Source organism: Panthera onca, chromosome B2 (genome assembly GCF_046562875.1).
Source record: "Panthera onca isolate mPanOnc1 chromosome B2, mPanOnc1 haplotype 2, whole genome shotgun sequence".
Lineage (NCBI taxonomy): Eukaryota > Metazoa > Chordata > Mammalia > Carnivora > Felidae > Panthera > Panthera onca.
The window spans coordinates 20615621-20633674 of NC_138343.1; the positions used below are offsets into that span (position 1 = coordinate 20615621).

Here is an 18054-nt window from a genome sequence, read left to right on the forward strand (position 1 = left end):
GGTGGGGTGGGCATCTCTGAAGGACCACTGAATTGACAAGTAGTGGTGTCAATTGACTCTCACCCTTTGCACCTGCCCGTTCGGGGCAGGATGGAGCTGACCCCATTCTCTAGCTCCAGGGTCAAGCACATGACCTCAGCCTGGCTATCTACTAAGCTACTGTGAGAGAGACATTCTCTCCTGAAGCAGAGGTAACCAAGGGTGATAAAATCCTGGAGCTGTTGGTTGCCTTCTTTACCACCATGTTAGAGATAGTCTTTCTAAGAATGCCACCAACAAGGGAAAAATTGAAAAGGAGAAAGTAAGACTCCTAACATCATGTGAGCCCATGATCCAGCCATGACTAAAGCCAGAACCCTCGATTTCCCAGTTCAATGAACCAACGAAACCCATCAGAGAAGGCTGTTTGAGCTGACTTTCCATCACTTTCAGCCAAGAGCACCAACAAATGCAAGTCCATTTTCTGCAACTATACAAAGTTTACTTGTGCACCACAACCTCCCAGGTGTCATGCAACTAGAAGAAAATCTAGGTGTCCTCAGGATCTTCATGTGAATGAAAGAAGAGTTGGAAGAAAAAAAACCAGAAGGATGCTTTTCCAGAAAAAGAGACTCTCAGGAGGTCTTCAGCCTGCAGACTCAGTACCTGGATAACAAATGGTCCCTTCTGACGGCCCTAGGAACCCATCCAGATAATTGGCGGCTGTGATGAGGCACCTCTGGGTTTCTGTATTTGCCATGCAGAAGCCATGCGACGGCTAAAACCATCGACACGTCCTTGTTCTCGCTGAGGCCCAAGAGCCAACTAGGCTTCCTGAAAAACCAGGCTCCACCCAAACCTACCTGAAGCGCTGGAGACCCGCGACACGTCCTGCGACTGGGTGGAGCGATTTCGGCTCTGCTGTCGGCGCCGCCCAGGGGCTGACCTTGTGGTGCGCACATGGACCTCACTCACTTTGAAGAAGGCCACCATGAAGGGCTGCTTGTCGTAAGGGCCGTCTCTGCCCACCAGGCCTGCAGCTCGGGGGTTGATGTTGAGTCCTTGAAGGCAGAGCACAGCGCACCTGTCTTTACCCGTGGAAACTTGTTCCTGCAGCTGTAGACCTGAGCTTTCCTGGACACCCAGGTGCCAGCCACAAAGAAGGAGCAGGGGGAAGAGCACTGTGCACTCTCAGAGCCCTGATGACTCCCCTCAGATGGGCAGAATCAAGACACTCCTTCCAAAGTTCCATGAATTAGAGCCAGGGGTAGTGTGAACTCCCAAGGCTTGCCCATCCCGGATAGACTTCCCCCTACATGATCATTCTTTCTTTCTGATGATATAGGTCATAGAGTCGCTAACCAGTGAGGTGACTTCACAGGCAAAGTGTGCCCAGTCTGGGACCTGATAATATAGATCTGATCAGATCTGATCATATAGATCATATAGTTGCCAACAAGTGAGGTGACTTCACAGGCAGAGTGTGCCCAGTCTGGGACCTGATGATATAGATCTGATCAGATCTGATCATATAGATCATAGAGTCGCCAACCAGTGAGGCGACTTCACAGGCAGAGTGTGCCCTGTCTGGGACCTGCATGAGGACCCTGAGCTGCTGGGCTTTGGTGCTGCAGGAGAAGAGGGTGCTGGAGGGGTTCTTGTCCAAACCCACCCAACTGTCAGGAGGTAGACTAGGCTCCCCCCCTGCCTCCACTAGCTGTCTTCCCATTGTGGCCCCTGGAACTCAGACCACCTACTTGTATCTGGAGACCTCAGGGACAGGTTTTGCTTTTCAATAGACGTTCTGAGGGAATAGTCAGTGAGGTCATCTTGGAGCCGTGGTCTTGACTGTAAACCATGGTTCTACCATAACTGTTGCAAAGGAGATGAATGAAAAGTGTTTGCCGATCTGAGCAAACTTACCATCCCGAGTCACCACGCTCAGCTGAAGCCCCATGTTGTGCTGTGGGGTCACGACCCACAGGTTGCTAGTGGCTGTGATGTCAAATTCCAGCCAGCCTTCTTCTGAGGCCCACACCACGCGGGTGTCCAACAAAAATAGGTCAGAGTCTCTGAAAGAGAGAAAAGACAGTGTGGTGAGTACCACACCACCTTCTTGGCCCATCCTCTCTGTCCTGCCTTGGCATTAAAGTGAAAATGCCAGCATCGGATCAAGTTCACCTAGGAGACACTGCATACAGTGCCTACCGCGGTTCTGGCTCACACACACAATACAGTCTGGAGACGGATATCTGCTAGGGCACTTCAGAGCAAGGAGTTTTCTCCCAAATATAGGTGGACCCCTCAATTTCATCAAAGGCCTTGCTAGGGTTGTTCATGCCAAGTCTTTCTCTGAAATAAGGGAGGGAGGGAGGGGGGAGGAGGAAGGGAAGGAAAGGAAGAGAGGGAGGGAGGGAAAGGAAGTCATATTGTTGCTTCCTTTATGGCAAATGAACTCTAAAAAGAGAGAAAGGGAGGCATGAAAAAAAGAATTAGGAAAATATTAAAATCAAGATTCATGTGAGCAAAAAAAGAAAAAAGTTGTGCTTTGTTCATTTTTTTTTTTTTTTGTAAAATTAGGGCATGATAATCTTCACATGTTAGTTCCCATGAAATAATGAGAAACAAGAAGCCACATCGTATCTATGAGTAATCATTAGTCCCTTGCTTTTAATTAAGGCCTGTGAGTAGTCCTTGCTGAGTGTGGGGTCCTTCCTCGTGTGGACAGTATGGCCACGGGTGTATGTTGAGTGATTTTAAAGTTCATCCTGGCACAGCTGTGAGCCATGGCTGGGGTTCTTGTAGGCAAACTCAGAATCCATACCCAGGGAGTAGTTTTATATATGTATCTCTGTCTATCTATACATATGGACATAATTTTTGTTTATAGTTTTCAACTAACATAACCCTAGGAATTGTGGGAAGGTGGGGTAAGGGTTTCTTCCTGCTCCTGCACACGTTGTGATAGAGTAGTGATAGGGGACAGTCCCCTTCATGTGTTTCAGGGACATGCTGAATCTGAGTTGACATCCCAGGATCACTGGCACGAAATGGCCAGGAATTCCCATGACAGGGAAGGGGAACCACTTTGGCCATGGAAAGATTCAAATCTCCTGGTGCCATATTTTACAGGATAGAAAAAGGACTAGAATTAAATACTGAATTTAAGATTAGTATCACAATACTAATGTCGTACACCAAAATTGGTTATAAAAGACTTTCATCCACTTTGCTTTCCTTAACAACAATCCTGAAAGCTAGCAGCATATCATTATATAGCTGGGGAAATGGAGACTCAGATGTGAGGTTTCAGACATACAGCTAAGATCAAACGCTAGTAAGTAAAAGAACTCGCTAGCAAGGGGCGCCTGGATGGCTCAGGAGGTTAAGCATCAGACTTTAGCTCAGGTCATGACCTTGCAGTTCATGTGTTTGAGCCCTGCATCAGGCTCTGTGCTGACAGCTAAGAGCCTGGCACCTGCTTCGGATTCTGTGTGTGTCTCCCTATCTCTCTGCCCCTCCTCTGCTCATGCTCTGTCTCTCAAAAATAAATAATTGTTAGAAAAAAATTTTTTTAAAAAAGCCTAGCAAGCATGAAGAAAGCAAACAGATTCGGAGTTTTCCATACTATCATGCTGCCTTCTGAGATCAATATGAAAGACAGCCTGTGGCAAATGAATAAAATGCATTTCTATCCCATCAAATATCTGTGAGGCCAGTGAAAATGTCTAAGTTAAACATTTTAGATTTCTGAGGGGAAACAATTTTTCCTGTTTACATGGCTTAGAGTTAGAAGGAAGTTCTATTGTCATCTTTTCCAAGCTTAAAACAGTAGGTAGAGCTAAAAGTAGTTTACTCAGCTGCTGACCAGGGTCCGCGGGGGGCCGCTCTCGGGCCTGCCATCTTTAAAGCGCTCTCCGATGTGCATGTGTCATACCTCCTGTTGACAGATTACCCCCCAGGACTGAGGTAACTGTAAGCAGGGTAATGGGGGTGTTCATGGAAAACAGCAAGAGGGGAGTGCAAGTCCAAAGCTTTGAAGTGAAGATATAAAAAGACATAAATTCTGATCTAGAAGGTTGGAGAAGACCCTCATCCAGAAATAACACAGACGCTATGGACAGCAATGTGGGAAAATGTCCCGAAGGCAGCATGAGACGTGTCCATGTCAGAGCGGCACCCTCGAGGATGAAGACATAGTGAGAATTTCAGGGTGCCACGCTGCCCCTGAGGCAAAGGGGGTCCGCTGTCACTATCTGCAGAGCTCCGATGACGGACCTGGCAAACGATTCTTAAGGCCTTGTAACAAGGACGCAGAAAACCTCAGTCTGGGACAGGAGTGTGGCAGAGATGGTAAGAAAGCGCTAGAACGAACTTTTATTTTGAAAAAGTAGGGTTTATAATAATGGAAATGGGCCTCTATTACAAGAGAAAGCAGGATGGGACACAAGTCCATCATCCACAATAGGAGAGAAAGCAGAGAGGAGAAAAGGGGAAAACATGAATCAGAAACTAAACTTGAGGTAAAGGGGGAAGGTGTTGACGGGAAGGATTAACAATCATGACGTGGAAAGCATGAACTCCTCGGGCTTAGTGGAGACCCGTGGACACAGGGAGCCTGACGTTCTCTCCTGACTGCTCCTGAGTCATGCCGGGTCCCCGGGCATCTGTGATGTCTCTCCACCAACTTCCCAGGCCGTGCAGTGAGAACGCTGGTTCTCACTGCTTAGGAGACCAGTGGCATACACAAACACAGCCTGGCAGCTGAGTCCAGAAAGATGGAAAACTCTGTGGCTCACCAGCAGTGAGGCAGCCTCAAATTCAGATGTTCTTTGAATCTACGATGCCTGGGTCCCATGGGAAGAAGGTGAGCTAGAGCATGTGCTTAACATGATGGGACTAAATGGACAAGGAACAACAACTATTCACTGTGTGCTTTCGATATGCAGGGTGCACCCAGAGCCTCTCCTTTATTCCTTGGGGACCCCGAGAGGCAGGTCCTATTACTGTCTCTTTCCTACAGCTGAGGGCATGGAGCCTAGAGAGGTGAGGTATATCAAAAGTCACACAGGTATTAAGTGGGGTGACCAGAACTTACAATCAGAGCACACACTCTTGGCCACCACATATCTCAAAAGCAGAGTCAAGAAAAGCACAGGGCCCAGGTTGAAAACTACTGCACCAGGGCTCAGAATAAGGTAAGGGTTCAAATCTACTGCACACCAATGCCAACATCAGCTGGATGCAGAAACGTGTTAAGATACTTGGAGCTGGCATGTGATCAGAAATCACGAGCAGGTTCTCCTATCAAGGCCAGGGAGGAAGAGGTGAAAGGTGCACACAGGAAGGTACCAAAGATGGCTGACATCTGCTGAACTCAAGGGACCTTCTCAGTCTTGCTCTACTCTTCTTCCCACGCAGAATATTCTCTGCTTAGACTGAGAACACTACTGACACATATTCACCCAGCCAGGGTGAAAAATTAAAAAAACAAACAAAAAACAAAAGGAACAACTTCATTAGCTCACCCTCAATGTTTCCAATAACTCAGGTATTTAAGAGACGCTATTTGGGGTGCCTGGGTGGCTCTGTTGGTTAAGTGCCTGACTCTTGATTTCGGCTCAGATCATGATCCCATGGTCCATGGGATCGAGCTCCAAACTGGGTTCTGCGCTAACAGCACAAAACCTGCTTGGGATTCTCTCTCTTTCCCCCTCTCTCTGTCCCTCCCCCCTTCACACTTGCTCTAGCTTTCTCTCTCAAAATAAATAAACATTAAAAAAAAGACATTATTTATGGCAAGTCAATGAAGTGGGTCAGATCTCACCCACATCTATTTACTCTTCTTCAATGACACATAACCTTCTTAAGTCTCCTTACTATAAAAGTGTAGCCTCAGGGCCGCTGGGTTGGCTCAGGCGGACAGGTGTCCAACTTCAGCTTAGGTCATGATCTCATGGTTCATGGGTTCGAGCCCTGCATCGGGCTCTGTGCTGACTGACAGCTCAGACCCTGGAGCCTACTTCAGATTCTGTGTCACCCTCTCTCTCTCTGCCCCTCCCTAACTCGTGCTTGCTCACTCTTGCTCTCAAAAATAAATAGAAATATTAAAAAAATTTTTTTTAAATACAAGGATTCCCTTCTGAATCTTATCTAAAACATGTATAACCAGTGGATAAAGAATCCTAGGGTCTGGCCAAAGTGACTGCCATGACTGGACTATTTGGACTTCCTACTTGGATCACTGACATACTCAAGTTAATACACCATGAAAGAAGATTCTGAAATGAGAGAGAGACAATTTTGAAAGAATTTACTGGGGCGCCTGGGTAGCTCAGTTGGTTGGGTGGCTGACTTGGGCTCAGATCATGATCTCACAGCTCATGAGTTCGAGACCTGAGTCAGGATCTGTGCTGACAGCTCAGAGTCTGGAACCTGCTTCGGATTCTGTGTCTCCCTCTCTCTCTGCCCCTCCCCCTCTTACACTCTGTCTCTTGGTCTCTCAAAAATAAATAAACATTAAAAATTTTTTTACAAAAATAATTTACTGCCTATTTTGTTCTCTATCAACTCACAGAACTCCATGTTTCATGCTAAATATGCATTCCATCTTCAAGGATACAATAATTTTATTCTCAGTGTTATCTAACCTGAGGGAATGAGTTTCCTCAGACTGTGATCATCCTGGGAAAATTAAGTTCTTAACAATTAATAAGCCTAACAAGAGATTTCTAGAAAATGTAGAAATTTCTAGAAAATTTCACAAATTCACCTTGGGGCTAGAGTTGACTGACCAGCAAGTCACTTGCAAAGACTTGTGGAACTAGTGTTGATGGGCAAGGTCACCTCTACGTGGTCCCTCCCATTGCACAGCCTCCAAAGCACCTGCCCTTGTAGGTGACACTCCGTCAGGCTGAGAGGCAGACCCATGGTGAACACAGTGGGTCTCTTTCTTTTTCACCCCCAGGGAAGAGCAGGAAGTATCTGAGCTCCTAGTGGCCAGCTTTGGTCTTTCCTGACAGATGGCACCCATTACAGTCATACTGCCCTAGACAAGGTGCAACTTTGCTTACTACTCACCATTTTACTAGAAATGTTCTTGATAAAGTAGAATTTAGATGTTTGAAGCAAGCAGATTTATGAAATATTTGATAAGGTGAGCCTGTGGTCTTGTGCCTTTATTTGTTCAGAACATTCCTCTACCTATGTCTAGACTTAATGGTAAACTAAGATACGAAACGACATTCTTATAGTGATGAACCGACTTTATATGCAATGAGGTGAATTTAAACTTCAAAAAGAATGGAAGTCAAAAGCCAATCATTTTAGAAAGTGAGATAATAAAGCAGCATTTTTACTTTCTTCTTACATAACATATCATATATAGAGAATTATGTTTAAACTTTTATCACTAAAAGGACAGAAAAGAATAGGATATTTGAAAACACAGCCCTACAACTCAGCGTAAACTGCTACACACACATCAATTTGAGTAACAAGGGTGAAGGCACATTATTATTATATAATTAGCTAAGCTCTCATTGATTTTATGCCACTTTCTATTAACTAATTTTCACCTCAAGGACTAGCATGGTATAAAGAGATGTTTCAAATGGCAAAGGCACCTTAACTCTGTATGGAATATTCCATCTTCAACAAACGAATACAAGTCACTTTGCTGACAGAATATTAACCTAGCTAGCCCTTACATGCTGTTTACTACCTGAATGCTTTTACACATGCTAATGCCTCACAACCACCATAAGAGGTAAACGCCAGGGATACCATCACAGGTTTACAGATAGGGAAACTAAGGCACAAAGAGGTTAAGAAGCTTGCTCGCAGTCATACAGCCAGTAAGCGTAGAGCTGGGATTTGAACCCAGGCAACTTTGCTTCAGTGGTGCACATGCTCTTAATCAATCATCAGAGCGGTGGTTCTCAAGTTCAGCTGGCTTACTGTTGGAATCCCCGGGAGAGCTTGTTAACACACAGACTGCTGGGCTCACCCCCAGAGTTTCAGGGCATGGGGCCTGAGAACTTGCATTTCTAAGGTTCCCAGGTGATGCTGCTGGTCTGGGAATGACACTGTGAGAGCCACTGACCTACAGCATAGTCCCCCTCCCTTGAATAGGACTAGCATTACCTTCAATGCTTTTTAGACTTAAGGTTCAAAGCTAACTGTTCTTGAGAGTTCTTGCTCCTCTCCTTAAAACAGTACAAAGCAAATGTAGAATGCTCACAGAGTAAATGTTTGATTGTCTTATGGATTGGCCTTACCCTCAGGGAGTTATCAAGTTAGACTAATAATCAGAATCACAAGCAAGATCAAGTCCAAAACAGCGGTATCATTAGAAGGCCCACTTCTCTGTGTCGAGGATGGAGAGAGGTAAAGCGGATGATTTTCCACAAATTCACAGCTACCTAACCTGCAAAATAATGTTCTCCTTCACTGGGATATATACTCCAACATGCCCGAGTGATCAAGCACAGACTAAATGAGAAATCCAGCCGGCTTTTAAACATGTTATGTGCAAATGTTACGCTGTCATTGTCATCACCAATCCTACATTTCCATATCCTGTATGATCTAGGGAAATAAAACAGGAAAAATGCTGTTCATCTGTGACTTTTCTTTAAAAAACAACAACAACAACAACAACAACAACAACAACCCCAGATGTCTTGTAAGATAGTCTTAGCTACTACCATGGCCGGCCTCCCACAAGGCTGGACATCCTGGTAAGAAGATTCATGTGACTAAGGTGCCTCGGTGGCTCAGTCAGTTAAGTATCCAACTCTCAACCTCAGCTCAGATCATGATCTCACAGCTTGTGGGTTTGAGCCCCGCATAGGGCTCTGAGATGGAGCCTGCTTGAGATTCTCTCTCTTCTCTCTGCCCCTCCCCTGCTCATGCTTTCTCTCTCTCAAAATAAATAAATGAACTTAAAAAAAAAAAAGAAAGAGAGAGAGAGAGAGAGAGAGAGAGAGAGAGAAGAATATGCACATGACTAAGGCAATCTGTTTCTGGGAACGAATAATATGTAAGGCACAGTTTCCAGAAATAAAGACCTATTCTCATGTTTACCAAGTTACCACTTGGTAACAGTCCCTAAACAACAGTTTCTCTTGCCCACCACACCCTGACTCCCCCTCTCCCCCCAAGTGGAGCATTCTTTTGAGTATATCCAACTCTTTATGATAACCTCAATTCCTTTCTGTAATACTCTCTTCTACATTGTGCCTATGCAAAGAACAGAACTTAGATTGGCTAAGGAGTAAGGTTCAGTAGCTGCTTGAATTTTTTTCTTGAATTTCCAGTAGACCATTCTAGGTATGACTTCACTAAAAAGATGAAACTAACTAGTTATATAACCTGAGCTGTGGGTCAGCTGTATTGTCCCTTTTTCAGGGGCAAAGGAACAAATACTGAAAAGTTCAATGCTTGCCTGAGGCCCACACTGAGTGTGCCAAAGATTATCAAGTCGGCAAGTAAGATTTCAGGAGTCCCTGAGGATCATACCTGTGAAAGCCAGATACAGAAAGAGAAACAGGTGTGGCTGGGTACAGTGATAAAGGGCTTTGATTTCCCTCTGCCCCAGGTACAATGAGGTTCTCTAATCCCAGCTTTCTCAAATTTGCCCTTCTCTTCAAAAAAGAACGTAGTCTCAGGTATCTCACCTTTACCTCAGTGAAGATAAAGGTTCGTGTCACTTCAGCAAGGAGCACTGAAAACCCAACAGCATTTTTAGAGCAATCAATCTATAAGAAATGCTATTCGAAGGAAATTGCTCTCCTAGATCCTGGAACTGGATCAAGTACCAGGTTCAGGTCCTGTTCCCAAAACAACACCATTTGGTTAATAAATCAAAAGCAACATTTGTAGGGATTCATTATAAAGATTTCACCATAAAAATAATAAAAATACTATGATTCAGAGACACAGGCTTCTGGTTATGATGTAGCAAACTAACATTCCCACTAAGAACAATTGGGGAAAAAAAAGCCCATTTGTCGTCATCTTAGAGCAATAGGACAGTCAACTCTTGATGGGTCAATTTCACAGAGAAAAAGAAAAACACATGGAGGTGAGCCCCGCATTTGTATTCTCTTTGTATTGCCTTTTCATTTCAGGACATTGGATAATTCCTAGCCTGATGCATGGGTATCAGAAAGGAGCAGGAGCCTATAGCTTGGAACAGTATCTGTAACTGAGGATAAAAACTGGAGTTTCAGAAAGCGAGGGCTTGAAGGGCTAAGGTCTCAGAGGAAAGGGGCTGCATAAAAGTGAGCTCACAGAAGTTTGGGTTCACTTCCTCTAGGGCCTTGGATCTTTAAGTCCTGTATACCTTGAAGTCCAATGTTTCCGTGTGAGATATTTGCCAAATATTAGGCTGTGTATGCATGGAGTAAGAAGTTGAGGATACAAAGAGAGAGAAACTGCTTAAAAGGCAAAAAGCAAAGCAGAGTTTTTGGCAGTTTCTTCATTCTGGGGAGTTAAATACTAAAGCTCAGAGCCCACCAAGGAAGAGGAGTTCTGGTAAACATCCTAGACTTTCAGCTGAGACTCCCTGAAGAGCTAAGCTCTAGGAGAAAGGGAAAAACCAAAAACAGATAATCCTTAACACATCCTTAAATACCCCCATTGGAACAAAAGAACAAGATGATCATGGTGTATTTTGTCTGCCTTCCAGAAGAATTTAGAGTCCACTCTGGAAAGAGATAACAGTATCTATTAAATATTTTCCATAAATAATTTCCAGAATTTATGTTTTAAAAAGTATCAGGCATGCCAAGAAATAAAACCAAATGAGGAAAAATCAAGGGAACAAATAGATAATGGGAACAGACCCATAGGTGATCTAGACAATAGAGTTATCAGACATGATCTCTGAATCAAGCCTTGTATAAAAAGGATAATAAATGACAAGTTAAGCTTGTTCCAGGGATGTAAGGTTGGTTTAACATTTGGAAATCATTTAATGTAGTATATCACATTAATAGGGAAAAAATCATATAATCATCCCCAAAAATTCAGAATTTTTTAAATAAAATTTCACACCAATTTCTAACATTAAAAAACTCTTAGCAAACCAGAAATAGAGAACGTCTTTATTCTAATAAAGATTACCTACAAAAACAGTTTTAGCAAACATCATCCTTAATGGTAAAATATTAAGTCTTCCCCCTATAAGATTCAAAATATCATAGGGATTTCTAATCTGAGACAGAAATCTGAATCAAATTCAAAATTTTACTGGATGTCCAGCTAGCATAATAAAAACAAGAAAAACAGAGGAAGATAAAGTATAAGAATTACAAAAGAAGAAATAAAACTGATATTTATAGATGGCAAGATTATATTTATAGAAATTCCAAAATTTTGCACAAAAAAATTTTTAGAATGAACATGTGAATTTGCAAGGTTGCTGGATATAAGATCAATATACAAAAATAAGGGCATCTTGGTGGCTCAGTTGGTTAAGCATCCAACTCTTGACTTCAGCACAGGCCATGATCTCACAGTTCCGTGAGTTTGAGCCCCCTATTGAGATCTGTGCTGACAGCACAGAGCCTGCTTGGGATTCTGTCTCCCTCTCTCTCTGTCTCTCAAAAATAAATAAATAAACTTAAAAAAAATCCAAAAGTCAATTGTATTTCTATATGTGAGCAAAAATAATTAGACACCAAAATTTTTAAAAGCTAATAATATTTACAATAGCATAAAAAATATTCAAAACCTGGAATATTGGAATATTCAAAACCTGGAATAATGTTCTATAAATAAGAATAATGTAGTAAAAATATCCAAGACACAAAAAATTATAAAGAATTACTGAAAAAAGTGAAAGAAAGCCTAAATAAATACCACATTCTTAGACTGGAACATTCAATATTTGTAAGCGTCAATTCTTTCCAAATTGATCTCTAGATTTAATGCAATTGCAATTAGAAGCCCAGCAAGTTTCCTTGTGGAAATTAAAATGGTGATTTTACAATTTATACGGGAATGCAAAAGGCCATAAGCAGCTGAGAAAGTCTCAAATTCTGAAGAATTTAGATACCATTTTTCAAGACTTCTTATAAAACTGAGAGAATGAAGAGTATAAGATTGGTGCAAGAAAAGTCAATCAATGGAATTGAATGAAGGTCTCAGGACCAGACCCACACAAACATGGCTACCTGGTTTATATTGGAGACGCCACTGAAGTGCATGGAAAAAGGATAGTATTTCAATAAATGATACGGGGTCAATTATGTATTTCTATTCTTACACAGCGAGGCTATCTAATCTACTTCACAAGTTCACTTAGGATCTCTAATATCTATTACTTTAGTGAAACCATTATGCTGAGCTGAAAACTTTCATTTAAAAAAAAAAATTTTAATGTTTATTCATTTTTGAGAGAGAGAGAGAGACAGAGACAGAGCACAAGCTGGAGGGGTGCAGAGAGACAGAGAGACACAGAATCCGAAGCAGGCTCCAGGCTTTGAGCTGTCAGCACAGAGCCCAATGTGGGGCTTGAAACCACAAAACATGAAATCGTGACCTGAGCCAAAGTCAGCCGCTTAACCAACCGAGCCACCCAGGCGCCCCTGAGCTAAAAACTTTCATATCCCACTGCCTCTTGGTCATCCACTCATGCTTCAAACATGTCCACACCTGAACTCCTCCTAACTCCCCTTCCCTCGCTTATTCCTGTGTTCCCTATCTCTATGAATGGTTCCGAAGAGCACTATCAAACTAAATGTTCTGGAGAAATGTGTTTTTGCCCTTTGAAAGTTGTTTTCTCTCCTGAAACAATTTTATATTGTATATTTATATCGGTGAACTTGGCCAAAAATTTAGCTCAAGCAATAATTCAATCTGAGATTGTTCCCAGGTACTCTACTAGCATGGGTTTTGGGTGGCCTGAAGAAATCTTTCTCAGTTTCAAAATCCAACTCTAATGCAGCATTGCCTGTTTCCCTTGATTCAAAGATGCATTTCTTCACAACCTAAGGCTACTTAAGTCAGGATGAAACACATGAACTGAAACAACAACAAAACTTTGCCTATCTGCAAACAGAGGAGTATGTTGTGATATTGCTTATTATCAAGAGGAACTGAATTTTAAAGTTGGGAATGAATTCTCAATCTAAATGTCTTCCAAAGACTGCACCATGATAGAACACAGAAAAGTTACCATATACACAGAAGACGGACTATGACTGCCAGCAATGCAATTGCCAAAACATATAGAGCAGAATATGGAATTTCCAAACTAGCAGCAGCGAGTGGGCCAATGCCTGTGCCAAACTGTACCATCTTTCAGACCCTGAAAACATTTCTGGCGGGCTTTCAAGAGATGATGTTTGACTTTGACTTCTAAGTGGACGAAATTCAAGTAAGAACAGTAAAAGACTGTCTTTAACCCAAGAAGAAATGTAGGTGAAAATGATCTTCTTGAAAGGTCTCAAAATTGCACTATTAATCTAAAAGTGCTATCAAAGTAAAGATCATGAGTACGTGTTATGGAAAGCAACAGGCTACCATCATGAACGGGAGGTCCCAAGGTATTCAGAGCAGCCTTTACACTCCAAGCATGAAGACAAGCTTAGGGTGTATGAGTTTCAGGAGAACCTGGTAAAGTAAATGGACAAACAGATAATACTAGGAATAAGTAAAGATACTTTAATATAAGATTTTCTAGTATTTTTTCTCATCTACACCCTTCCTCTAGAAAAGCTAATAGATGCTCAATAGCTCAACAAGGTTTTCTTCAGAAAAACCTGGAAAGCCAAAGAAGCAGGGCCTGAATTCTAGCACATCTGGTCCCCAACAGAGCCCCATCTCATTGGACATCCAAACAGAAGCATCCTTTGGAATGCTTGCATCAAAGCTAAGCAGATGGATATAAGGGATGTGCCAGAAGGGGACTGCTGACCTCTTTCTGACACTTCAGCTTTATCTTGGGACTGTCCCCATGTCATCGGGGTGACTTTTGGGAAACAGCAGGTGACAATGGAGGCCTAAATTGGGCTTGGCAAAATTCACATGTGCCACGTTTCATTCTCTAAAAGGAAACATGCCGGCCTGCTTAGCTGATGGGGTCAATGGTTAAGTCCTCCTAGCGGGGGGATATGTGAGAAGGCTCTTTCCAAAATCTAAGTGCTATGCGAGTGCCAATTTTCACCAGTGTCATCATAGAACCATGATGATGTAGAATATCAGATATTAACACCATGTGCAAAGGGCACCCCGTGCTACTCTGATTTAACTGTGAGCACTGTTGGGTTGCTAACCAAATGCTGCTCTATGGGTTGCTCCAGATCTTTTCAGCACTTAGATTCTATCTCAGGGCTTATTCTCAGTTTTTGAATAAAGTATCAAATGTTTCCCTGTTCTTACTCAAAGCGCCATCTATTCAAGCAGTCACTTTCTGGAACTTACCTAGTCCAGTGATTTCTTATCAGTAAGAGGAATATGTTTCTGCAGAATTCATAGCAATGGCCTATCTTCCAAGAATCTTTTCTGACCCTGCCCTGGGTCAGCCTTCTTAGCTGCTTTTATATCAAGAGGCCCAACATATCATTTCTGCCTTAGCTGAGGCTATGACTTCAGCACCAGAAAACCTGCCTTTTTGTTTTTATTTTTCAAGGAGGCCAACTATTTTGCAAAGCAAACGTTTGTTAAATTAAGTTAATCCATCAAATTCTCCAAATTTCACTTAAACACAGATTAGACAAATAAGTTTCTTCACAAGCCCGGAGGATCATTTTTAGCCAGGACACCCCAAGACGGTACAGATGGGGAGATCAAACCTTCCCCAGAAGGAGTCCTGCAGTTAAATCTGGAGGCCTCAGGAAGAACATTAAGAGACAGCAGGAGGCCTGGGCTCCTGGCCCACCGATAAGAAAAGAAAATCTCCTCTTGGCCAACCTGGAGCCCTTCAAAAGCATGAAATTCTCCCAAACCTCCCCATATTTCCCCTTTCCTATGCACAAATGTTAAATACATCCGACCGCCAAATACTCCCATCCTAGAAGGCAGAGAAATTACAACTTTGCTTTGACACAGTCATCAAAGTTGGGACCGTTTGGGATTTTGTTTTCCAAACTTGCTGCTGGCCTCGAGAAAGTATGACACCACCATGTTAAGCACAAGGCAGCTGTTCATTTTTGGCTAGAGTTCAACACAAACCTTACAAATGGTCTGCTAGCTCTATTTGTTAAATAATAATAATTTTGAAAAATCCCATAGTTACAAAAATCCCAATCTAGTGTTTTCACTAGAAAGCTTTTCCTGCAGAACAGAGAAAACCATGTATTCCAAACAAATGCCTGAGCCAGAAAGGTATTGGTAGGTTATTATTTTTTTTTTAATGTTTATTTATTTTTTGAGAGAGAGAGAGAGCAAGTGAGTGTGAGCCAGGGGAAGAGCTGAGAGAGAGAGAGAGAGAGAGAGAGAGAGAGAGAAGGAGACACAGAATCCAAAGCAGGCTCCAGGCTCTGAGCTGTCAGCACAGAGCCCAATGCGGGGTTCGAACTCATGAACCACAAGGTCACTACCTGGGCCGAAGTTGGACACTTAACCGACTGAGCCACCAGGTGCTGGTATCAGTAGGTTATTTCTGCCAGATAAATACAGTGGACAAATAATTAGGCAGATTGAAAATCAATGACTAAAGCAGGTCCAAAGAATCACCACTGAGTATAAATTCTCTCTGAAACCTCAAAAGACAAAAATCTACCAACCAATAATTTATTATTTCAAAAGAGACCCTCCCTTAACACTTATTAACTATGCTTTTATTCAGGAGTGAAAATCAGACATCAGAAAACTTTCCCTTCTTTCTGAAATTTTGGTTTGTAACAGATACCACAATAGCTATATTTTGCTTATTATATAACCATCCCACCTAAAAACTCACATACAACCATCAGTGCATATGTTCCACACCATGACGTGTCCCCAAAGCCTGGCATGTGTCTTTCCTTCTTCTCTGTTTCCCTCATTACAGACTTGAAAATGCACAAGGGCCAAATGTTGGCAGTGCTCTCAAAGTAAACCTTTTATGGGGCAAGTTAAGGTCCGTTATTATTTTAGTGTGCCTATTTGTGGCAGACCCACACACAGATCCATAGGTCCAGGAGAAGCCAAAGTCATCCCTAAACCTTCGGACATTCTTGGGAAGTCAACAGACATCCAGGACCGAAAAAGCAAGAATCGAGACTTGGCGTATAAAACCAACGCTGGCGAATCCCTTACAGAGTTTGTAAATGTGGGGCTGCTTTCCTCTCTGCGTTCGCTTTCATTTTTATCTGCCTACTTACCACAGACTTGCCAGGCTGTCACAACACATGCTGCATTTCCACGTCACGAGCGCTCACATGGAAGCATGCGGTGGTGCTAATCTGTGCATCGGGATCACCAGTCTCTCTGGACTACCGAACTGACTGACCCCCAAATACTAAGCACAAGTCAAGGTCACTGGCTTGCTCTCTTGTGCTACAGGATTGCACCAGCTGCTGTAATATTTCTCTCCTTGGCCCATCTAATCCTCCAGAAACCACTCTGTGGAAGTTTTTCTTTATCGGTGAGCAGCCCCAAGAACATGTTCTGTTGAAGTTCTTTTGTAAAAACAGCCTGGCCTCATTTCAAAAAACAAGAATAATACAGACAGGGTGGGGAGGGGGCAGGGCGGGGCACGTCTATTGTTGCCATGAACCCAAATGAGAAGAGATAGATTCGAGACACACAAAGATATATTGTATCATTTGGATGTATATATTATATGCAAACTCACAGCTTTCTATTAACTTGAATCAGTATCATTTGCAAGCATCCTTACGTAACTGTCACGTGTGAATCTATTTTAGCCACCTTCTCGCCCATCATTCAAAGTAGGCACTGAAAAACGGTGGGATATGTTTTTTGCCCAATAAGGCACGTGTTCTCTGATCACAAAGGATGCTTAGTAAAGACCGTCCACTGGCTTGCTTAGGAACACAAAACTATTTGGAAAAATCTTCATTTTAATAACAAAAAAATCTCCCTGCTGGCCAAACACTACCATTCAGAACACATCCCTCGTCATGCTCATGGCTGCCCTTGGACTCCACATCACGTTCCACAGACACACTCGGGGTCAGACGATGGCGGGGTGAGAAATGGGGGCCAGCCCCACCCTTTGGGGTTCCTTGCGCCTTCATACCTGTGCTGATGCTCCTGCAAGACTTGATAAATGCTGATAAGAAAAGTTTGGTTTTTAAAACTCCCCACAACACAGTCCTTGTAGATTCGGAATTCTGCAGCCGTCACCGCCTCACCCTCAGGAATCTGGGATAAGTTGAACTTGAACTCTTTGTGGTATCGCTGGCCAGGGGAGAACTCCTTCTCGTGCTCCACTATAAGATTAAACAAGAGAGAGTGACAACTATTGTTACTTGACTAAGTGCCACAGGCTCACCTCAAGAAAGCCGCCCCGTTTTCATTCATAAGTGGATTACCGGTTACCAATGGCTTAGGAGAGGGGATGGGGGCGGGGGGGTAGCAAGAACCAACAGAGGCTGACCTGTCACACAGGCTGAGATTAAAATCCCTCATTTGACCCAAGGATTAAATAAAACTCTTAGATTCTATTTAGTTTAAATACTTTAAATACTTAGTTGAAGTACGTTGCATAAAAGCAAGTTATTTTAAACTCTTGGCTTTGGATGTCCTCATCCACGAAGACAAGAATTCACAGGGCTTCCCAAGGAAGTTGTGAGAATGGAGAAAATGAATATGATGGTGCCCAGTGATCCTGGCCCCGGTCACCCCCTCCCGCCCCCTTGACTTCCTGCTGCCTGGTCCCCCTCAGATTGGTTCACCAGTCACCATCAAGCAGTTGACGAGACCAAGGGTAGCCCTGAGCTGACCTCTGAGGGGGATGGTGGGGGAGGGTCCTTGGGGTGGAGGGGACCGAGGAGTGCATTGACCTCAGCCTGCATCTCCAAGAGTCCTCGGATTTTGCCTGCTGCTCTGTGGAAATTTTTGTTGAGGGGTTTAGGGTAAAGTTTCAGAGAAAATGCCACCTTAACCCAAGTCCAC

At 43.1% G+C, this 18054-nt stretch overlaps 1 protein-coding gene across 1 annotated transcript in view; it reads right to left on the reverse strand.

Moving 5' to 3' along the window:
- Positions 1–18054, reverse strand: part of BMP6 (bone morphogenetic protein 6) — a 159705-nt gene that overhangs the window by 14608 nt on the left and 127043 nt on the right. The window contains exons 2-4 of the mRNA XM_060614844.3: positions 17177–17369; positions 1903–2051; positions 843–1040 (exon numbers count right to left, since the gene is read on the reverse strand). Coding sequence (XP_060470827.1) covers positions 843–1040; positions 1903–2051; positions 17177–17369 — 540 coding nt within the window. The remainder of the gene's footprint in view (positions 1–842; positions 1041–1902; positions 2052–17176; positions 17370–18054) is intronic.